Genomic DNA, 25,086 nt, shown 5'->3' with positions numbered 1-25,086 from the left:
CTATAAACCACTGGTCAACAATTCACAGGCACAGAGGGCAGCTGAACAGAATGGCAGCAGAATGATAAGGGTTATGATCAACAATGTCCACAACTGCCTCCACAAACATGAGCAGGAAATTGCGCACCAAAAAAAAAACTCTGTACTCCGATGCAACCAACCAGGAATGGACATGCACACTGGAACAAGCCATCAGCATACAACAACAAAAGACCAGAACAAGGAAAAGAATAGCCCTTCAAGAAAAACACAGAACACAGAACAATACAGCCCAGTACAGGCCTTTGGCCCGTGATGTTGTGCCGACTTATTTTCCCACTCTAGGATCAAACTACCCTGTATACCCTACGTTTTGCTATCCTCCATGTGCCTATCAAAGAGTTGCTTAAGTGTCCCTAATGTATCTGAGTCCACTACCACCACTTGCAGCACATCCCACACGCATCCACCAATCTCTGTGTAAAGCACTTACCTCTGACATCTCCCCTATACCTTCCTCCAGTCACCTTAAAATTATGCCCCTCTTAATAGTCATTTCCTCCCTGGGAAAAAGTGTCTGGCCATCCATCTTATCAATACCTCTCATTATCTTGTACACCTCCATTAAGTCAACTGTCATCCTTCTCCGATCCAATGAGAAAAGCCCGAGCTTCCCCAACCTTTCCTCATAAGACCTGCCCTCCAGTCCAGGCAGCATCCTGGTAAATCTCCGCTGCACCCTCTCTAAAGCTTCCACATCCTTCCTATAATGAGTTGACCAGAACTGAACACAATATTCCAAGAGTGGTCTAACGAGTGTTTTATAGAGCTGCAGCATAACCTCACGGCTCTTAAACTCAATTCCCATACCAATGAAAGCCAACACAGCATACGCCTTCTTAACAGCCCTATCAACTTGTGTGGCAACTTTGAGGGATTTATGGACGTGGACCCCAAGATCGCTCTGTTCCTCCACACTGCCAAGAATCCTGCCATTAACCCTGTAATCTGCATTCAAATTTGACCTTCCAAAATGAATCACTTCACACTTTTCTAGCTGATTTCCAACTGCCACTTCTTTGCCCGGCTCTGCATCCTGTCAATGTCCTTTTACAACCTACAACAGCCCTCCACACTATCCACAACTCCACCAGTCTTCGTGTCATTGGCAAACTTACTAACCCACCCTTCCACTTCCTCATCCAAGTCATTTATAAAGACTACAAAGAGCAGAGATCCCAAAATAGATCCCTGTGGAACTTCACTGGTCACCGAGCTCCAAGCTAAATACTTTCCATCTATGACCACCCTCTGTCTTATATTGGACAGCAATTTCTGTATCTAGACAGCCATATTTCCCTGAATCCTATGCCTCCTTATTTTCTAAATAAGCCTACCATGGGGCACCTTATCAAATGCCTTGCTAAAATCCATATACACTGCCCAAACTCACCCACAATGACATGGACAACACATTTGTGGATTAAAAACATCTTGGACCGACCACTTACAGACACTGACAAGAACGCCCTAGTACATGGACTGAATTATAAATAGAGACACCAAGAAGCCTGACTTCCTCGCTGCACTGGAATCAACACAAGTACAACAGACCTTCAGACAGACAGTAGTCCCAACACTGAGAAAAATGGAAAATGGAACACATTCAACACAGAAGACAGGAAAGCGCCGGAAAGACTCAAGAAATATAGGAACATTGTAATCTTACCAGCAGACAAAGGATGCATGACAGTAATCCTCAAAAGGAACCCAATATGTTGAGAAAGCTGATGCACTACTAGCAGATACTGACACCTACCAACAGATGATCCGACACCACAGTTAAGAAACCACATTACAACAACCCTGAAGAACTTACAAAACTCAGGAGACGTCAGCAAAATAGACTAACAAAAAAAAATGAAGCCAGAGAGTTCCAACACACTGTGATTCTACAGACTCCCCAAAAAGGTACACAAACCAGGAGTCCCCCCTCAGACCCACTATCTCATTGCCAGGTACACCAACATATGGACTTGCCAAAGAACTACAACAGAAATTGAATTACTTAGTGGAAACACTACCCACTTCATCCACTCATTCCAAGAATTCCTCAACATCATCAAGGACACCAGGATAGAGGAGGACGAGATGACGATATCCTTTGACATAACAGCATTATTTACACATCCATATACATTGACTTAGCCAAAGAAACAATTGCCACACTGCCAGACAAATCAAGCAAGCAAACAGCCCAGGACACCAACATCAATAAGTACATCTACACGAAACTACTCGGTCTGTGCGTCACAACCAACTTCACCCTCAACGACGACAAACAAATCAATGGAACACCAATGGGATCCACAATATCAGGACTGATTGCAGAAGGAGTAATGCAAAGGTTAGAACGGTCAGTGCTCCCCGTTATACAACCCAAAAACTGTGTGTCTGATAAGGAGATGACACCGTTGATTTTTAAACACACAGAACCGGAAGAAACACACTGACACAAGTCCTCAACAGGATAAAATTCATGAAAGAAGAGGAGAACAACAACTGACTACCCTTCCTAGAAAGAACAGTAGAACACAAAGACAAACACAATGGGGAACTCCAGACTGGAGCATATTGAAAGACCACACTTAAGGACCAAACACTCAATTACACTAGCAATCACCCCAACGCCCATAAAGAGCTGCATTGGGACACTATTTAAACGAGCCACAACATATTGCAGTAACCCAGAACCACACAAGCAGAACAGGAACACTTATATGGAGTCTTCAAAAGAAAAGGAGACCCAAAAAGCACAAACTGCCATTACCTCTGAGACAAACAACAACAGGAAGACAACACCACCAGAATCACTTATCACCCTACCGTACATCCAAGACATTTCAGAGATGACCACAAGACTACTCAGATCCTTAGTATCAGAGTAGCCCACAGACCAACAACCATCCGATGACAACTACTGATGGAATGTAAAGGATCCCATACCCAAAACTGGGGTAATAAACAAAGTACCACGCAAGGACTGTGAGAAACACCACATAGGCCAAACTGTTAGAATATTGACTATATAGATATGTGAACACTAACTAGCCACCAAGAGACACAACCAATTCTATGCATCATCCTCCGACACTTCCACCATCGACAATCCGACCCCACCACCCAAGACATTTTTCCATCCCCACCCCTGTCTGCTTTCCGGAGAGACCACTCTCTCCGTGACTCCCTTGTTCGCTCCACACTGCCCTCCAACCCCACCACACCCGACACCTTCCCCTGCAACCGCAGGAAGTGCTACACTTGCCCCCACACCTCCTCCCTCACCCCCATCACAGGCCCCAAGATGACTTTCCATATTAAGCAGAGGTTCACCTGCACATCTGCCAATGTGGTATGCTGTATCCACTGTACCCGATGTGGCTTCCTCTACATTGGGGAAACCAAGTGGAGGCTTGGAGACCGCTTTGCAGAACACCTCCGCTCGGTTCGCAACAAACAACTGCACCTCCCAGTCGCAAACCATTTCAACTCCCCCTCCCATTCTTTAGATGACACGTCCATCATGGGCCTCCTGCAGTGCCACAATGATGCCACCCGAAGGTTGCAGGAACAGCAACTCATATTCCGCTTGGGAACCCTGCAGCCCAATGGTATCAATGTGGACTTCACAAGCTTCAAAATCTCCCCTTCCCCCACCACATCCCAAAACCAGCCCAGTTCGTCCCCTCCCCCCACTGCACCACATAACCAGCCCAGCCTGTCTCTGCCTCCCTAACCTGTTCTTCCTCTCACCCATCCCTTCCTCCCACCTCAAGCCGCACCTCCATTTCCTACCTACCACCTCATCCCACCTCCTTGACCTGTCCGTCCTCCCTCAAATGACCTATCCCCTCCCCACCTATACTCTACTCTCCACCTATCTTCTTTTCTCTCCATCTTCGGTCCGCCTCCCCCTCTCTCCCTATTTATTCCAGAACCCTCACCCTATCCCCCTCTCTGATGAAGAGTCTAGGCCCAAAACGTCAGCTTTTGTGCTCCTGAGATGCTGCTTGGCCTGCTGTGTTCATCCAGCTTCACACTTTATTATCTTGGATTCTCCAGCATCTGCAGTTCCCATTATCACATCACAACCAATTCTCACTTGTCTCACTACACATGGACAACGAGGGACATGAATTTGACTGGGACAACACATCGATATTTCTACAAGCCAAACAGAGACATGACAGGAAATTCCTGGAGTTCTGGTTGGAATCCCAGGCCTCCATCAATAAACAGACTGAATTAGACCCTATGTACAAACCATTGAGAAGCTACACCAGAAGTAATGCCAACCACCCACTTCATTGCATTTAGGTCTACTATATTCGCTGGTCACAATGTGGCTTCCTATAAACTCAGGAGATGAAAGGCTGACAAGGTAATGCTTTGCTGAGCATCAAGGCTCTGTCCGTAAAAACGACTCTGAACTTCCAATTGCCTGCCACTCCACCACAACATGCTCCCATGCCAAGATTTCTGTCACAAACATGCTACAGGTTGTAAAAAAATGTATTGTTGCAAATATTTTTAACTTGATTAAAATGAAAGCCATTCCACTTTTCAGAAGTTGATATTTTGATTTTGGAGCAGCTTTATATTCCAGCACAGTTTAAAAAATAATGAAGACTTTTCTGACCACTAAAACAACTTTACATAAACAAAATTAATTGTATACTTACACAACCATCATGCACACTCAATTTAGCTTCAAGTTTTAATCTTTGGATGAATTCTCTTCTTCCTTTATTAAGGGAAAAAGTCAAAAGTAGAAAAGTTATCCATGCTGTGCAATGGGCAAAATATGAAGTTGAGAAAACTACTGTCATCAATGAAACTGGAACAAAGCATTGGCATAAATCTGCTCATTAAACCAACAGTACTGGAATTGAACATGAAAACATCAATTATTGTTTCTGTAATCCTCTGGTTATTTTACCATTAAAATTACAAATGGAAGGCTGGTAACAACACAGCCTTTCAGCATGATTTGCATATGACCAATGCTAAGATTTCAGGTATCTAATTCCCTCGATAAAAATTCTTTTAAACAGATGTAAAGCAATGATCTTCTATAGGACAGAGTTAGAATTTCAGACTGATTGGCAGCTAAACCACATGCAATGGACAATGAAAATTTAGCCACTTTTCCTACTGCAGGACAAACAGATTGAAGGATTTTTTGGAAAAAAATGTTAATAAAAGGGCCATTAATTGTTCTAATAGAAATTTCAGTAAGCTGAATGATTTTCCTAGGAGTGGTAGAAGGCGAGAGAAGAGAATGTAACAATGTACGTATACATGGTTAATACATATTGCATACTAACAATTCCAAATTAGTGAGATAAATCTACTTTGATGTCAAGCTGCGAGATTCAACTTGGGTTAAAATAGATCAGATGGAATACTGGTCAATGTAATCAAAACAAGCTGTCAATAAGCTGGCTCCCAGGTTATAAAGGCACACTATCAGCCTTGTAGATGAACTGACACTTTAATCAGTACACTACACAAAACTTGTAAAACATTCAGAGTTGTACAGCACAGAAATAGTCCCTTCAGTCCAACCCGACCTTGCCGACCAGATATCCTGAATTAATCTAATCTCATTTGCCAGCATTTGGCCATATCCCTCTAAACCCTTCCTATTCATACACCCAACCAGATGCTTTCTAAATGTTGTAAGTGTACCAGCCTCTACCATCTCATTTCATACACACACCACCCTTTGCGTGATAAAGATGTCCCTTAGGTCCCTTTTAAATTTTTCCCCTCTCACCTTAAATCTATGCCCTCTAGTTCTGGGCTCCCCTACCCTGGGAAAATACTTTGCCTATTCACCCTATAAAATAATGAGGGGCATGAATCAATTTCCTTAAGGTCACCTCTCAACCTCCAATGCTCCAGGGAGGTTAGCCCCAGCCTACTCAGCCTTTCCCCACAGCTCAAATCCTCTAACCTTAGCAATATCCTTGTGAGTCTTTTCTGAGCTCTTTCAAGTTTCACAACATCCCTCCTTTGGCAGGGAGACCAGAATCAAATGCACTATCCAATAGTAGCCTAACCAATATCCTGTACAGCTGCGACATGACCTCACACCGCCTACACCCACTCACTGCCTCGACCAATAAAGACAAGCATACCAAACGCCTTCTTCACTATCCTGTCTAACTGTGACTCTACTTTCAATTTCCATAATTCTTTTCCTGGTCTCTATAAGAGGTATTACCAATGCTAGTCAACATATTTCACAATCAAAATTATGAAATACACAGTTGCGTATCTTTGGAGCTCTCAAAAGATAGTGAAAGCAAAAAAGGTCTGTGTGTTGTTTTAAGACAGAGATGGGCAAAAAGGTGAGCTGAGGAGTGAAAGATTATTGGAGGCAGGTGGGAATGTGGTGTTCATAAGATCATAAGACATAGGAGTGGAAGTAAGGCCATTTGGCCCATCGAGTCCACTCCGTGCTTTAATCATGGCTGATGGGCATTTCAACTTCACTTCCCTGCACTCTCCCCGTAGCCCTTGATTCCTTCTGAGATCAAGAATTTATCAAATCTCTGCCTTGAAGACATTTCATGTCCCAGCCTCCACTGCACTCTGTGGCAATGAATTCCACAGGCCCACCACTCTCTGGCTTAAGAAATGTCTCCTCATTTCCGTTTTAAATTTACCCCCTCTAATTCTAAGGCTGTGCCCACAGGTCCTAGTCTCCCCGCCTAACGGAAACAACTTCCCAGCATCCACCCTTTCTAAGCCATGCATTATCTTGTAAGTTTCTATTAGATCTCCACTCAACCTTCTAAACTCGAATGAATACAATTCCAGGATCCTCAGCCGTTCATCGTATGTTAAACCTACCATTCCATGGATCATCCGTGTGAATCTCCGCTGCACACGCTCCAGCGCCAGTATGTCCTTCCGGAGGTGTGGGGCCCAAAACTGGACACTATACTAAATGGGGCCTCACTAGAGCTTTATAAAGTCTCAGAAGCACATCACTGCTTTTACATTCCAACCCTCTTGAGATAAATAACATTACATTTGCTTTCTTAATCACGGGCTCTACCTGCAAGTTAACCTTTAAGAGAATCCTAGGCCAACACTCAAAGATCCCTTTGTACTTCTGCTTTACGAATTTTCTCACTGTTTAGAAAAATAGTCCATGTCTGTATTCTTTTTTCCAAAGTGCAAAACCTCGCATTTGTAGGGTCGAGGCTTTAATAAGATCAGCCATGATCTTAAGTGGCAGAGGAACCTCAAAGGGCATATAGCACAATCCTGCTCCCAACTCATGTTTGCATGTATGCTCACAAGGAATATATAAATAATGAATCTGCACTATTTGTATACTGTGCCTTTACTGATTGCCAAAGAGTAGCACAAAATGAATTATTTTGAATAACGAAGAGAGTTGTCAATTTATAGATTCCATCCCTATATTTCTGGAAGTATTCAAACTTTAGATCATTATACAATGAGTATAGCACTAAAAGGCTATTTGAATCCACCGCTGAAGATTAACACAGTCAACGGATAATGTGCGATTCTGACTGATTAGGTGAAATTCACCAAAGTTAATCCATGTACTATATCTTTTCCAGCAAGATTAATAAGATTTCCTTTAACTATTTTAAGATTTTTATACAGTAAATGATTGGACCCTCAAGAGTATTGATATACAGAGGGATCTTAGGGAGCAAATCCACACATCCTGGAAAGGGGCATCTCAAGTGGATAATGTAGGTAAAGTAAGCATATGGCATACTTGCCTTCATTGGTCAGGGCACTGAAACTTGGCACGTCATGTTCCAACTGTTTAAAACTTTAGTTAGGTCACATTTGGAGTATTGTCTGTAGTTCTAATTGCTACACTATAGGAAAGATGTAGAGGCTTTGGAGAGGGTGCAAAAGAGGTTTACCAGGATGTTGCCTCGTTTGGAGTGTAATAGATTCAGAAGAAGCTGTACAACTTCGGACTGCTTTTGCTAGGGCGCCGAGGAGTAACCTAATATAAAGTACATAAAATAAGAGACATAGGTTGGTGGCAATGTCAAATATTAGGAGGCAGAAGTTTTAAATGACAGGAGTAAGTTTGAAAGGAGATGTGCGAGACTTCTTTCTAAAAAAAAGGTTAAATGTCTGGAACATGCTGCGAGGGGAGGTGATAGAAGCAGTTAGGACAGCAACATTTGACAGACATTTAGACAGACACTGGAATAGAGAATAGGGAATAGAGTGAAACAGACTAAGAGTGAGAAAATGGGGTTAGTTTAGAATCGCATCACGGTGGGAACACAAACGGCGGACTGAAGGGCCTGCTCCCGTGCTGTACTGCTCCATGGGTGCACATTCAAAAACAAAGTATTACTTCTCACTCCGATACATATGAAATACTAACAGCAACTGCTAGGCAATAAAATTTCAAATCGAACTGGTTGCTTGCAGGTCAAAGTTAACAACACAGGGTAATGTTTGAAAGATGAAACTGCAGTACATTATGCTTGATAATGTGCCCTGGTCAAGTATCAACAGAACAATATAACAGTAATAATGAAAATAACTGACATTAATTATCAGGGGGCTGTCAACAACGACTGAAGACCGTTTGTCAACTGAGTGCAAAGACAACATATACGCATGCCTAATTTATCTCTATTGTTCACTGTTCTCAGGAAGGGTCACCAGACCCAAAACGTAAACTCTGTTTTTCCCTTCACAGATGCTTCCAAACGTGCTGGGCTTTTCCAGCAACTTTGTTTTGGTTCCTGATTTACAGCATCAGCAGTTCTTCCGGTTTTTATTTAGAATTTAACGTATTGCTGTCCTTAATCCTAGAGATTTAGTCTTTTCAATTTTCATCTTTCAATTATAAAGTCAAACATGCAAAATTAAATTTTAGAATGCAAACTTACATAAAAATATCCTTAAGGAAGGCAAGTAGATCTATAGGCAGTTCTTACTTAGAATGATTTGATTGTGAGACAGAAAGATATTTTTAATAACGTACAATGAGGCAAGTCCACACGATAAATATTACAGCATGCACTTCACAAAATGATAAATAGAAAGTGAACTGTGAACAACATTGGTAAATCTGAAATATATTAGTTTATTTGGAATTCATGATTTTTAAAAATGCTTTGCAGGAGCATTTCCGTATGTCTACTTGCCCAATTAATTTTCTCAAAACACTTGCATCCTATATTTAACCTTCATGAAATATACCGGCATCTCATCACTACATTTCTAAATTTAGATGATCCATCATCATCGTTATTTTGGATTGCATTACAAATTCTTGGGTTTTCAGTTGCAGCACCACTATAATATGCTAGTTTCTAAACGTAGTGTAATACCTCTAACACTGCATGAATTTAAAAAGCTTGTTCCAGAAGTAAACAAATATATGGAAGAAAACAAACTGTTGGAAGTATCTACTTCACATTGGGTCATTTGCAAATTTAGGTCAGAGGAACATAGCCTCAAAATAGGACGCTATCCTTTCAGGAATGAATTGGGAAAACAGCACAACCTGTTTACGCAAAGGGCTGTAGAAATTTGGAATTTGCTTTCTCAAATAAGATCACAAGGAGGAGCAGCAGGAGTATGACATACGGACCCTCAAGTCTGTGTTTCTTTTCAATATGATTATGCTGATCTCCTGCCCCAAATCCACATTCAAGCCTACTCCGCACAAGCGTCCACTCTAAGAAACCAAAAATCTGACTAATGCACAAATATACTGCATAAAGTAGCATTCCACAACCTTCTGGGATTTTTTTTTTTAAAATGCATATACGGCACACCATCTCCAATCAACATTATAATTCAAGTATCTTAATACTGGAAACATTTTCCTTTTTTTCCCCGCAATCTACAGCAAGACCAATTTAAAACTGATAATGGCATTCTTATTCATGCCGAATGAGATCAGTACATAGATCAGGAACAATAAACGGAGTAATTTAAGGAATTGCAGCCAGTGAATTTGATAGCTTTACTTGGATAGCTTGGGAATCAAATGGCCTTTCCTACTATTAACAAATTTCTTGCAACAGCCTAAAATCTGAATTGTAGCAGAAGACTGGTCAAGTGAATATATCCCTTTCTTTGATAGTATATTACCTGTTATTGATAAACCTAAGCTGGTCTGAGAGCTTTGTCAAGGGTGAGAGAACTGCACAGACTGTTGCAGTGTGTGTGCTGGCTTCAAAGACTAGATCAGTTCCATTGACTATTTACACAAAGATATTTTTTGTTTTCTCATCTTTGCAATCTTAGACCTTGCATATTACCAGATCATTGTGGCAAGACAGAAATCTACTTATGGAAAGGTATTGGCCCACTTTAAGACTCAAAGATGCATTGTAAATAATTGACAGTCTCAGAACTTTGTTGGATTCAGAGCTGATGTACAGTTGAAAGCTAAATAATCCAATACTGATACAACTAGCCTGTCCATCTTTCTCATCCAAAAGGCAGGCTTCCCTGAGACCATGGTAATTTATCTGTAGCAAGCCAAAGACCATGGTAAGCCATGAAGACTAATCTGTTCTATAGCCAGTATAACATAAAATAGAATAAAAAGACAGTACAGCACAGGAACAGGCCCTTCAGCTCACCAAGATTGCACCAACACATGATGCCTTTCTAAAACTAAATAACAACTTTTCCTTCTCTGGAAAACAAGAGAGATGCTGGAGATCACAGCAAGTCAGGCAGCATCCATGGAGAGAAAGCAGGCTGATGTTAAGTCTGGATGACTCTTCAGAAGACATAAAGCAATGTGTGAAGGGAACAACATTTGTGCAATAGTGGAAGGTTGGGAGTTGGAGAACTGGGAGAGAAAGGAAGTTGATAGTTCAGATTAAGTGATCGGAATGTGAGCATGGCAGATCAAATGGTGTCTAACTGCCAGACTGAAAAGATCAGACAATTCCACTGCGGTGCAAGGAAGGGAGAGGGGAGATGGTGACCGAGAATATTAAAGTAAAGCTAAAAGAAAGGGAAAGAATAGGCGTTGGCTCATAATTTGAAGGCGTTGAACTCAAAATTAAGTCCAGAAGGTTGTAAAGTGCCTAGTCTGAAGATGTGATGTTGTTCCTCCAGTTTGCACCATGATTCAGTGAAAAACTGCAGCATGCCAAGGGCAGACAAGTGGGGATGCGAGCAAGGTGCTGTGTTAAAACAACCTGCTACAAAAAGATCAGCATAATGCTCGAGAACAGACCAGAGGTGTTTTGCAAAGCAATCACCCAGTCTGTGTTTGATTTTTCCTAAGTGTGTAGGCCACATTGGATGCAGCAAATACAATACATAAGATTTGAGGAGGCACAGATGAAATGTTGCTTCACTTGGAAAAACTATTTAGGCCCTTGGATGGTGAGCAGGGAGGAGGAGAAAGGGCAGGTGTTTCACCTTCTGTGGTTACACTGGAAGGTGCCGAGGTAGGCGTGGGGTGGGGTGGGGGGGGGGGGGGCGGCTAATGGTGGAATTGTATTAGTGGTCAAGGAATAGATTAGGCTGTCCCGGAGAGGGAGTAATCCTTGTGAGTGAGGGTAGCAAAGACAAGATGAGTTTGGTGCTGCCTAACCCACTGTGATCTGCAGCACTTTTTGGTTTTCAGTTCAGATTTCAGCATCTGCAGTAATTTGCTCCTACCTTTTGCCTCCACGTGGTCTGTAGACCTCTATTCCCTGCCTATTCATGCAGCTGTCAGGATGCCTTTTAAATATTGCTACTTTATTTGCTTCTACTACCTCCTCTGGCAGCAAATTTCAGGCACATACTCTGTTCAAAAACAACCTACCTCATGTCCTTTAAACCTTCCCCATTTTACCTTAAACTTTGTCCGCATGTAATTTACTCTTGGGGGAAAAGAAATCTCCAACTATTCATTCTAACCATTGCTCTCCATTTTGTAAACCTTTACCAGGTCACCTCTGATGTTCAAGTGGAAAAAAAAACAAGTTTGTCGAATCTCTCCTCATAGCTAATACCAAACCAGGCAAAATCCTGGTAAACTGTTTCTGTACTTATTCCAAAGACTCCACATCTTTCTGGTGGTGTGGAAACCAGAACCACATACAATATTTCAAACATGGTCTTACTAAAGTTCTGTACAACTGCAACATTACTTGCTAATTTTCATACTCTATGCCCCCAAGCACTGAAGGCAAGCATACTATACGCCTCCTTGACTATGTTGTCCACTTGTGTTTGCCTAAATCCCTCTGTATACTAATGCTCTGTCATTTACTGTATACGTCCCCCCTGCGTAGGGCCTTCTAAAGTACACAATGTCACATTTGTCTAGACTAAACTCCACCTGCTATTTCTCCAAAGTCTCCAGCCTATCTTGCTTTATCGTGTAGCAATCATTTTCACTACATGCAGCTCTCCCAACTTTTGTGTCGTCTGCAAATTTACAAATCAGACTACCTAGATTCACCTCAAAATCATTTAGAAACTACAAATGACAGGGGTCCCAGCACTGATCCTTGTGGAATACCACTGGTCACAGATCTCCATAAGAAAAACACCCTTCCACTGCTACTTTCTCTTTTCTATGACCAAGCCAGTTCTGTATCCATCTTACCAGCTCACTGTAGATCCTATGTGACTTCACCTCCTGTATCAACTTGCCATGAGAGATGCTGTCGAAGGACTGGCTAAAGTCCATGTAAACAACATCCACCACTTTGCCCTCAATTATCTTTGTCTCTCCTTCAAACAACTCAAATTGAGTATGTCAGAAACAACTACCAGCCCCCAACCCTCTCCCACACAAAGTAATGCTACCTGTCACAAATAATCCAGATTTTTCCAAATGTAAATAAATCCTGTCCCTAAGAATCTTCTCCAACAATTTCACAGTGAAATAAGGCTCAGTGGCCCGCAATTTCCAGATGATCCCTGTCACCCTGCTTATACAAAAAGGAAAAAACATTGACAATTCTCCAGTCCTCTGGGACCTTGTCAGTCCCTAAAGTAGATAAAAAAGATTTTGTATAAGGCCCTAGAAATTTCCTCCCTCAGTATTCTGGAATCGATCCCATCAGATCTTGGGGATTTGTTTACCTTCATGTTTTTCTCAAAACACCGAACACCTCTTTTTTATAATCAACATGCCCTAAAATATCAACTAACCCCTCTCTCGGCTCACCATCCATCGTGTCCTTCCAATGCAAAGTATTCGTTAATAACATTATCCACATCCTCCGACTCTAGGCATAAATTGCCTTTGTTCTCAAATGGACCTACTTTTCCTCTTACTCGTTATACACATATAACAAGCCTTAGGATTTTCCCTAACCTTGTTTCCCAAGGTCATTTCACGGCCCTTTTCGCCTCCTAACTTCTTGTTAAAAGCATAGATTTTTAGCTGCAAGGCATGTACCAAACGTTCATTCACAAGGTTATGCTTTGGTTCATAATGGTAACTGACCTGTTTATGTGACTTCAGGAGTCAATATAACTTTTAATAATGCCACAGTATATCCTTATCACATTGCTTACAAGAAGTTAGAATGTTTTGAAAAGTGGACATTGAAAAGGACTTTCTGTTACTTACTTTAGTAGTGTATGTTACATGGCTTAAACGTGTCCCAAGTACTTCTACACAATTTGGGAAGTGAAATGCAATGCAAGGTGGTGCATAACCTAGCGTACAACAACGAGGTGCCAAAGGGAAGAACTGAACTTTTGGTTTGGAAATTAAGGTAAATGTAGAGCTGTAATAAGATTGAAAGGCTACTAAGTTGAAAGTCAAGCAAATTCTCCAAGGATAAGAATCAGTTAAAGTAGCTGGTGCCAGATATGACATATTAGGTTGGGAAAATCATTCACCACAGAGAACTGTTAGGATCCACAGGAGTAAAGATTATGGTTACAACGAGTAGATGAAGTAACTTGCAGAGAGTAGTCAAACTAACCTACACCGAATTCCAGTAACAACATAATTTTAAAACTCATTCTTTTCAAAGCTCTCCATAGCATCCATTTCTATCTCTATACCCCACCTCTAATTCTTCAGCCCTCCAAAATCTCCATAATCTCCCAGTTAATTCCTCATGCGCATCCATGACTTTCTTCACTTCGATGTTCATGGCTTGGCCTTCAGCTACTTAAATTCTGTATCTCCCGCTCCAAAATCTGACTTCCTCCTGGTTTAAGCCACCTCAAAAAAAAACACTAAGCTATATAAGGCCAAAGAGATATTAAATTTTGTTTGATGGGTACAGAAGAAGAGATATTTTGCTGTTAAGAAAATTACCATACAGTAGGTATGTCCACTGGCTAATGAACATCAAATGTGGTGGGTACTGAGAAGATGAGAAGTTTTGAGAAGATAGAAAACGTAGCATCAGCTAAAGTGCTATAAACGATGAGTAGGTAGGGACAACACTAGGTAGATCTATGGAAGAGCAGAGAGATTGCAGTGCAAATGGACAAAATTACTTTTGTTTAAACCTGACCCCATTTAATAATGGTAAAACTTGCTTTCCAGAAGTTAGATTCATTTAAATCTAAATAATTGATTAATCTAGGCATCTCACCTGCCACGTGTTCACATTTACTTGATTGTACTAAAAGATCATTCAGCAAACTCTTGTAGTAGTGGTAACATCCCTACCTCTGAGCTAGGAAGCCTAGGTGCAAGTCTCCAGGAGGTATATACTAACACCTTAGAGCAGGTTGATGAGAAAATATCTAATCTCTCAGTCGGACATTCTCCTGCATCCAAGCCAATCTTGGTCCCTCAATCAGCATTACTCAGAGTTTGGCTCAGAGTTTGTGCTCAGTATCATAGTGAAGCAATTGCTGACCTTGAAGAAAGTCGCTCAAAAAGACCGCCAAATACTTGGAATCTTCGCCAAACTGTATGTCATGAATTTACCCTTTACTAGAAAGCCTCTACTCGTGCAGTGGGAGTGTTCCACCTCTGGACTAGGAAACCCAGTATCAAAATAAAAAAAACGAAAGAACTACAGATGTTGTAAATCAGAAACAAAAACAGAAATTGCTGGAAAAGCTCAGCAGGTCTGGCAGCACCTGTGGACAGAACGGAGTTCTGAGAAAGGGTCACTAGACCCGAAACCTTAACTCTGATTTCTGTCCACGGATGCTGCCAGACCTGCTGAGCTCTTCCAGAAACTTCTGTTTCTGCTTCAGAGCCCAGCTTCAAATCCCACCTCTTCCAAGGATGTGCACCAACATCTGGACAGGTTGCTTAGAAAATATCTAGAATCATACACAAAAGGAGGCCATCTGTACCATCATACCAGTGCCAGTTCTTTGATTAAAAATAATGCGCTGTTTGTGCCTGTCCTTTATTCAACAGATGTATATTGTATCTAGTTTTTGGATAGTCTGAGGTTCTAGAAAGCAATTTGGGCTAGTGAGGTCATATTGCTTTGGACAAACCCCAATTCATCATCAATAATGGGGGATCTGTTTAATTGTACAACAAGGTTTTATTTTAAAATTTATCTGCACCTAAAGCAAAATACTATGATGTCAGCCACCTGCTGGAGAAACTCAGCAGGTTTGGTAGCACGTATATAGGGAGAAACTGAATAAACATTAACTCAATAGTATTTTGGAACTGAGCTTTACCGACCTATTTCATTAACTTGTTCTGCCCTGCTTCTTCATTTTTATTTAATTCTTACCTGACTCATTGTTCTGAAATCGGAATTGTATTTTGAGGTTGCATTTATTTAATTTATTTCTAACAGCTTATAGCCAAGGCTTAAACAATCAATTCAGAATTTACTAATTTAAGTTGTACCTAGCGGCCAGTTAAGATGTACATGTAAGGTAAAGTCGACATAGTCTTACCTGCCCATAGCGCAACTGGTAACGGTTTTAACCTGAGGGTCACTAGGCCTCAGGCAAGGGAAGAAGCCGGAGAAGGACAGCCCTTCATGATAACTTTTGCTGGTGCAAGAACTGAACCCATGCTGCTGGCATCAAACACAGAATCCCTACAGCGTGGAAACCATTTGGCCCCTCAAGTTACACCAGTCCTCCAAAGTGCATTCCACCCAGACCCAACCCACTACCCTAAACCTGTAACACTGCATTTCCCATGGCTAATTCACCTAGCCTACAATCACTGGACATTGTGGGCAATTTAGCATGGCCATTCCGTCTAATCTGCACATCTTTGGACTGTGGGAGAAAATTGGAGCACCCAGAGGAAAACACAGAGAGAGAATGTGCAATCTGAACATAGAAAGTCACCTGAGGGTAGACTTGAAACCATGTCCCCAGTGCTGTAAGACTGTAGTACTAACAACTGAGCCATCGTGCTGCCCAGTGTATCACCAACCAACTGTCCAGTCAACTGAGCTAACAAGAGTTTGAGATACAAAACTGCACTACATGAAAGGCAAATATCATCGCAAGCACAGATTCAAAAGCAAGACTCTACAGTATTATCTGCTAAAATCCGATAGAAGCAGATACTGTATTGAACCAAAACGTTTGGCAGTATTGTGAAATAAGTACTTACAATCACAACACATACATAAAATTATATAAGACATACGAATTAGGTTGATTTTATTAAAGTTAATTACATTCCTGAAAAAAGTTAAGGACATTTGACAGGTGGCTACCATTTGGGCTCTTTATTAACTTTCTTCCTTGTATGTGCAGCCCAGCATAACTTCCATTGTCAGGCCGAAACTTCAGCTTTTGCACTTGAGATGCTGCTTGACCTGCTGTGTTCATCCAGCTTCACACTTTGTTATCATGCAGTATCTGACTTGGTTTGACTCAAAAAACATCTGGAATTTTAGGATCTTGCCAAATCTTTAAATTAATCAAAGCCCCAGTCCATGTTACCTGTTTCTTCATTCCACAGAGTGTGAGATGATATGAAAATGTATATTGAATCAGATTATCAATTTCACTTTTCTAAAGGCACAACACTGCAGCTTTCATTTATATTCATTGTACAAATGGGTGTCATGGTGGTTAACATTACTGCCTCACAGTTCCAGGAACCTGGGTTCATTTCCACCCTCGGACAACTGTCTGTGTGGAGATTGCACGTTCTCCCTTTGCCCGTGTAGGTTTCGTCTAGGTATTCCAGTTTCCTCCCACAGTCCAAAAATGTCCAGGCTAGGTGGTTCGACCACGCTAAATTTCCCATAGGGATCAGGGATGTGTGGATTAGGTGGGTTATAGGTGGATGGGTCTGGGTAGGATGCTCTGAGGGTCAGTGTGGACTTGTTGGGCCGCAGGGCCTGTTTCCACATTGTAGGGATTCTACGATCTATGAAAATAAATGTCAAGTGACTTAGCCATCTCTAGCTGTTCAAGAACGCACTATTATGGGCTCAAAATTTGCATGAGATAACATTAAATTCAGAATGACAGCATTGCCCTTTGACATCATATTCCCAAAAACCTCCGACAGTCCCAGAAATCTACAATTACTCGTAGATGAACATATGCATTGTCTTATATCCCCCAGGAGAGCAATAGCATTTCAAAGTTTCACTTTAAATTCATAACATATTGGGCTTGCTAATTTTGAATAAAAACTACAAAGAATTTCAAGTTTAAAACAAGGTGGAAGAAATGTAAAATACTGCTGATGCTGCTAAGGAATACAGGAGAAAACAGGTCAGGGAGCATCTGTTAGGGAGAAACAGAATTAACATCGCGAGTCCATTTGGCTGTTTTTCAGAACAGCAGTCTCGAAACTCCATACCGAGAAGTCTATTCGTCAATAGAGAACAACAATGTTTTTTAGATTATATACTATATTTAGATTATATGTCTACCACTTTATCATCCATTAATTCTGGAATATACTTAAACAATTCAACGCACAACCATCCTGTCATGAACTAGTAGAGATTTGGAAACAGTTGTATTTGACTTGAACTTTTTCCTTTATGACATAAATGAATACTACTTTCCAAGCTACAGACATGCTCTGAAATTAGTCCTCTTGGAATGATGTGCCAAGTTTTCCAAAGCTTCTGGGGCTAAAGGAATCAAAGGATATGTGAGAAAAGCAAGAACAGGCTATTGAGTTGGATGATCAGCCATGATCGTAATGAATGACAAAGCAGTCATTATGAAGGGCCAAATGGCCTACTCCTACTACTATTTTCTACGTTTAATGTGATATTTTGAAATTTTTGAAGGGAGAGAAAGCATTGGTGGGGTGGGGGAGGTGGGAAGCTAGCAACCCACATGCCTTCAATCATTCAATGTATCTTGCATTCAATAACATAATTAAGTCACATTTAGTTAATCACTTGCATTTTGTGCAATTGAAATTAAAATGATTTCAAATACTTGAGTACTGTTTTCACAATCTTATTAGTAAATAACGAGGAGATTGCTCCTCCTTTTCACAAAATTAGATTCCTTCATTGAAGCATCAACTTAGACTTGCATAGCTTATTCTATAAAGGAGCTTCACACAGAAGACATGCAGATAGAGAGTTTAGAAATAGTAGGAACTGCAGATGCTGGAGAATCTGAGATAACAAAGTGTAAAGCTGGATGAACACAGCCTACTTAAGGCCCAAAACGTCTGCTGCTTGGCCTGCTGTGTTCATCCAGCTCTACACCTTGTTATTACTGATAGAGTTTATGCAGCTTTTGCATGAAGGGTTGTTTGAAAGTACACTTGAGAAGAAAATGTTCAAGGAGATTTTATGAAAGTGGGATATGAAATAACAAAGGCACTTAAAGGAGCCACAGAGGGACTAAAACAGCTGAAAGATCTCACCAAAACAGCATGTTGGGAAAAGGGAAAGTACAAGATACCAAAATCAGATTAGGCCCAAAACTTCAGGCAGAAAGAAATTACAAAGTGGGAAGCTTACACAAAAGTCCACTACCCACATTCTATCACATGTTAGACTTCACAGCCATTATCCCCAATTTTGATGAGACCCACTGTAGGGATGTGTATTTGCTATATTGAGATCCAGTGGAAGTCAAAAAACGTCAATAAGTAGATGAACAAAAGTTGATCTGTCATGTATGCAAGTGAAAAACTTCAAATTCATACCAAGAGGAGTTTGGAAAGCCAAAAGGGAATGCATTTAAAAAGCATTAGGGATGCACAAGCATGAGCAAGATTCTCAGCAGCTTTCAGAATGTGATCTCGAAGGAGCTTTACAGGTAAATGCCAATAAGTTGTTTTCACCAATTGGCACATAGTCTCAGGATAAAAAGCTGGTCATTTATGGCTGGGATTAGCAGAAACTTCTTCACGCAAATGATTGAAAATCTGGAATTCTATAGCACGTAGGGTTGCAAATTTGACATAAACGAATATTTTTAAAGCAGAAATAAACACGGAAAGGGGGGGGAATGGGTCTGGGCCAAATGGACTGTTTCCACACTACAGGTATTCTATTCTCTCGAAAACATGACTCCCAAATGTGCAGCAATTAAAACCAGGAATGCAGAAGAGAAATTAAGGTGCACAAAGATCTCAGAGGATGCAAGGAAATGGAGGAAGATTCGTGTATAGGGATGGATGAGGAATGAATATAGGTCAGAGAATTTAGAAGTGATGCGTAAGCAGGGTTTGGGATGCAAGATTTGGATGAGCTTCAGCTCATGGGGGTCAGAGAGCCAAGAGACCCACCAGAAGAATGTTGCAATAGTCAAGTTTAAAGTTATAAAGACATGGATGGGAGTTTCAGCAACGGTTAAATTAAAACTCAGACTAAAGTCAGGTAACATTTCAGCAGCGAAAATTGGTAGTTTGGTGAAGATACAGATGTCTGGTGAGGAGCTTATCTCTAACTCCAGCTCTATCTTTCCACTACCCCTCAAAGGCTTATAATGTTGGATGAATAATAAAATCTTCAACTAAACATTTAAAGTCTTTAACTTCAAGCCACAAACTCTAGAGTCTTGCCACCAAATCCATCTTTCAGCTGGACCATTGTTGAGATAAGCAAGTAGTTTGGAATCTCTGAAGCCTTTTCAAGTTATGCTTTAGATACCATATCATAATTCCTTTCACTCCATCTCAAAATAATAAATCCTTCACAAAATTTAATTTAAGTTGTTTCCCTATGTAAAGACCTCACATTAATATGTATTATTGTTCTGATACCACATGGAAGTGTATCCATGTCAGCTACTCAAAGATTTGAACAAATCATTTGTATTTAACATGTGACTTTAGAACTTTCAGAGGAACGTCTGACGTGTCCTTTGCTATCAGCCAAATCCAAGAAAATGTGGAACTCCTCTTTGAATGTATCAGCCTTAAAAAAGCATCTGATTCAAACTGCAAGGCTGTGTTCCAAACGTTTGGATGTTCAAGAAATTTCAAAATCCACCATGTGCTTCACAATGATATGACCACAACTGTTAGGTAGGAGTTTAGAAACAGGCAATGGCAAAATCCTGACTAGTGTCTATCAAGGCTGCATACTATTTACAATTTACCTGACAGCGGCTATTCAACTCAACAATGAATTCTGATACCAATATTAAATGCAACATACAAGTTAAATACTTTCTCATTCACCACCGTACCAAAATTAAACTGATCACAACAGACATACATGATCTGCTAAGGACCAGTTAATTTAACTTTAGTGTTGGGCAAGCTTCTAGAAACAATAATTATGGGCAAAATAACTGCCAATGTACTTTTTTTTGGTGAAGTGACAGAATGGGTTGATGAAGACAATGCTGTTGATGTGGTGCATGTGAATTTTTGGAGACATTTATTTCATGCCAAACAACAGACTCGTGAGCAAGGACAGTTCTCATGGAATAAAAGGGACAATAAACAACATGGATACAAAATTAGCTGAGTAATAGGAAGCGGATATTAATAGCTGATGGGCGTTTCTTCAGTTGCATTTCCCCAGGGGTCAGTGTTGGGATCCTTGCTTTTCCAGATATGTATTAATAATCTACAGGCGTTGGGGTACAGGTGATACAAAATTCAAAACTGCTACAAAGTAGCATAGATTTTGAACACACAAATGAATTGGGGAGTGGGACGTGGCAGATGAAGTTCAATGCAGAGAAGTTGAAGGTGACAAATTTTGGTCAGGAGAACATGTGCAGACAATATAAATACAAGATGTAACTCTAAACAGCAGAAGGGCCTGCGTGTTTACCTGCATTAGTCATTAAAGTTAACAGGAAAAGTTCAGAATGCACTAATAAAGCACATTATAAACCAAGTGTTAGTAATATGGCGGAAAGTACAAAGAGGTCATGGTCAACTTATATAAAACACCAATTCAGCCCAAGCTGGCATGTGGCACCCCATTTTAGATACTGTACTGTGAAGGCGGTGGAGAGTGCAGAAGAAAGTTACGATGGTGATTCCAAGATGGAAGACTTTCAGTTATGCAGACAGCCTAGAGAAGTTAGAAGTGGTACCCATAGGGAAAATAGGTTCAGAGGAGGACTAACTCAAGTATTCACAATCACGAAACAGCATTAGATCCCACTCGAGAAAGGATTGGAAAATATAGGACATAGATTTAACGTGATTGGTAAAGGCTACAAAATGATAAGGAGGAAACATGTTTTCCACACAATGATTGGTTAAAGTCTGAAACACATTGCCTGGGAGTCTGGTTGAGGCATGTAGAAAGCATTTAAAAATAAGTTAGAGGCAATTTGAAAAGGGTCAAATTTGCAGGGTTACATTTTGAGACAGGGAGAATAAATCCAGGTGAAAGTGCTCATTTCAAGAGCTGGAAGAGACACTATGGTCCAAATGGCCGCCTTCTGTACTGTAACATAGAACAGTGCAGGAAAAGAACAGGCCCTTCAGCCAATCATGTCTGTGCTAACTATGATGCAAATCTAACTAATCCCACCTGTTCACACATGGTCCATATCCCTCTAATCCCTGCCTGTTCATGTGTCATTCTAAACAATTCTGATTTACAGTTTGTGGATGACTGCTGTGTCATCGCCCACTCTGCACCAGATTTGCATGCCATTCTCAATCTCCTAAATTCTGCATTCAAGAAACTTGATCGCTGCTGAAACAAAAATCTCACATCAACCCAAACCTGGTCATCCAACTCACATTCCTATATGTATTAGTTAAGAAACTCTTGAATATGTTGAGCAGTTCCCTCATTTTGGCAGTCACCTGTCTCCAAACATTGACACTGATGAGAAAATTCAAGAGCTAACCTACAACTGCCTAGCCTTCTCGGCAGCAGCAATTTGACTCCACAAGAAAACAACATTCCTAGTGCAGAGAGCAGTTATTGCCAACATAATCTTAGACAATGTATCAGTAATGCATCAGATCAAGAGAGAAATTCCCACAGTAACATGTCCATCCCATCCTCTGGATTCATCGGAAGGTTGGTCAAAACCTTGTATCCTTATTGAAGGCAGTTTCTAAGCAAAGATAAAAAAATCTTACAATTTTTTAACAAAGATCTGTAGCTTGGGTTGTGGTTGGAGTTATTAGTTGGTCCTTTGAGCTGACTGGTTTTTATGCAAACATTTTGTCTCCCTTCTAGATGATAATGTCAGTGCCACGTAGCCTGAATTGTAGTGTTGTTGTTCTGTCCCCCTGTGAATTTATATGCTCCAGTCTGTCATGGTGAGCAATCTTGTCTCTGCTTTTATACCATAGTGGTACGTAGATGGGGTCTATTTCAACATTTTTATTAATTGCATCAGTGCTTGAAAACCAGGCCTCCAGGAATTCTCATGCTTGTCTTTGTCTGACTCATCCTAATACTGTAACTTTGTCCCAGTCAAACTGATGTCCTTCTGTGTCAGAGTGTATTGAAATGAGGCACAACCAATTCTTCCTCATTTCAATACATTCTGACATAGAAGGACATCAATTTGACTGGGACAAAGTTATAGTACTAGGGCAAATGAGGCAAAGACAAGCACGAGAATTCCTGGAGGCCTGGTTTTCAACCAATCGACGTAATTAACAAACATGCTGAAATAGACCCCATCTATATACCACTACAGTACAAAAACGGAAACAAGACTGCTCACCGTGACAGGCCAGACCATACAAATTCGGAGTGGGATAGAGCAACAGCGCTTCAATGGAGGCTACGCAGCACTAACAATGTCACCTAGAAGGGAGACAAAACATCTGCATGAAAACCAGTCAGCTCAATGAGCCAACCAACAAGCCAGAGAAAAGAACCCCTGCAAAAATGAACTTTGATACACTGAACATTACTTGATGGTCAAAAAGCATCTACCATTCTGTTTTTTCAATGCCCAAATGGTCAGTCTTCTGGGAAGGACAATGAAAATGTTTCAATGACACTCAGGAGATCTTTTTGAAGTGTCGCAACATTGGCATTTATGATTAGGAGAAGCATATTATCAATTGTTCAAAGGGACAACATTTGTCCATTAAACTGCATCATATGTTAAGTGACGTTTGATTCACATCATCTTAATGATAACAGAACAAGGAAAAGGAAAGCAAATCCTGCCCTCTAGACCCCACTACCTACAGGACACCTTGCTTCATGTGTTCATAGATCTGTAGTTTCATAATCAAGCCTCATCAGTCATGTGGAGACCCATGCAGAAACTTGACAGTGGCAGCAGCAATAGTGAGGCCTTGGGCTTATCCAGTTACACACAAGCTTGTAGCTCAGAAGTAAATGTCAAATGTATTTGAACTCTAATCATTTAAAAATTAAATATACTGAACTTGTTGACTGATCTTATTTACTTGACAAAGTAAAAACTGCAACTAAATTTATAGGTGAATGAAGTTTCTCTCAATTAGTATTGTTTTTCAAAATACGATATGAAGAACCAGAAACATATTTTTGATGCTGATTAAATCAATGAACTTTTACACACCAACATACTAACCATAAGATACAAAAACATCGAAGGAATTGTCATTCAGGAGTTTAAAATGACCAGGAAAGGGCAAATAATAATGCATTTTTTGACAATTTGAAAAATGAACACAACTACACAATAAAAGCCTTCACCACCAAAAAAATCAGATATATCTCTAATGTAATAAATATTCAAGGTCGCGTTAAACTGGGAGATTGTTTTTGGAAATATTTCGGAAACGCTATCATCTGGCTATTATTACGTCAATATCTTAGCAACAGCTCTTGGTGGTGTATATAAACCCGAATTATTTTCTCTTCAAATTTATATCTACAATTAGAAAGAATATCAAATCCTACAGGCAAACTGAAAAAAAAACTTTCGTGAAACTACTAAACCGAAGCATGGGGCGAGGGAGAAACTAAAACACTAGTTCTCTTACTACAGAAACACAATGTCCATTCAACATTACGTACATCCTGTTGTCAATCATATCATGTTTGCACAATTTAACGTCTTAAAAACAATCGCACCTTTTGCCTCTTCTAATCTTAAATCAAAGTTGCTCTCGGAGACACACGGGGGAAATATTCATCTAGCCGCCAAGACGGGAATAAAACGCTAAATTCGTTTAAAAAAAACTGTACTTGCTGGGAAGATTTCTAATTTGGGCCAATGAAATTTTTAAAAACACTATATGCTTTAAAAAAAAGCACACGTAGTGCTTAAAAAAGGGGCAGAAACAGGGGATAGGGCTGGAGCTGGTATGAGGAAAGTGGATCAGCTGGACCTCAGCAGGCAGTCTACCACTTCTTACCTAAATAGGACAAGCGAATTAAGCGAGGATCCTCCAGCCCCAGTGAGCGTTTCCTCACATCCCACACCAGGTTAGTGGGACGTGACATCCTGCCGCTCCTCCTGTTACACAAATAATATCAACCACTGCGGGCGTCCGTCATTATCCACCCGACAAGACAACAAGGTAGCCAAAGACACCATCAAACACCACCCGAGCCAAACCGCTCCTTTTTCATATCGTTGTTATTATTGTGGTGACGACCGTCATGTTGGCAATGGGCGAACGGCCGTCTGTCAGCCGTGGAAATATCGCGAGATCCCGTTCAAATGGACATGGAGGAGGTGGGCCAAGCCCCGCGCATCAGCGGACGCGCGGACGTCACCAGACTTCCGCCAGCAGTAACCACTCACATCTGTCTA

General features: G+C 40.7%; 1 protein-coding gene across 5 annotated transcripts in view; it reads right to left on the bottom strand.

Moving 5' to 3' along the window:
- Window positions 1–24,998, bottom strand: part of dcaf6 (ddb1 and cul4 associated factor 6) — a 183,456-nt gene extending 158,458 nt beyond the window's left edge. For 2 of the 5 annotated variants that reach the window (XM_048540231.2, XM_048540232.2), the window contains exons 1-2: window positions 24,686–24,998; window positions 4,722–4,783 (exon numbers count right to left, since the gene is read on the bottom strand). In XM_048540231.2, coding sequence (XP_048396188.1) covers window positions 4,722–4,783; window positions 24,686–24,773 — 150 coding nt within the window. In that variant the 5' untranslated portion in view covers window positions 24,774–24,998. Of the gene's footprint in view, window positions 1–4,721; window positions 4,784–24,401; window positions 24,424–24,685 lie in introns of those variants that run through there. The other 3 variants (XM_048540233.2, XM_048540234.2, XM_048540235.1) reach the window with 2 other exon arrangements.
- Between the last annotated feature and the right edge of the window lie 88 nt (window positions 24,999–25,086).

This window comes from Stegostoma tigrinum, chromosome 12 (assembly GCF_030684315.1).
Source record: "Stegostoma tigrinum isolate sSteTig4 chromosome 12, sSteTig4.hap1, whole genome shotgun sequence".
NCBI lineage: Eukaryota > Metazoa > Chordata > Chondrichthyes > Orectolobiformes > Stegostomatidae > Stegostoma > Stegostoma tigrinum.
The sequence above is the reverse complement of the archived record's forward strand: the minus strand, read 5'-3'. Positions and strand labels throughout refer to the sequence as shown.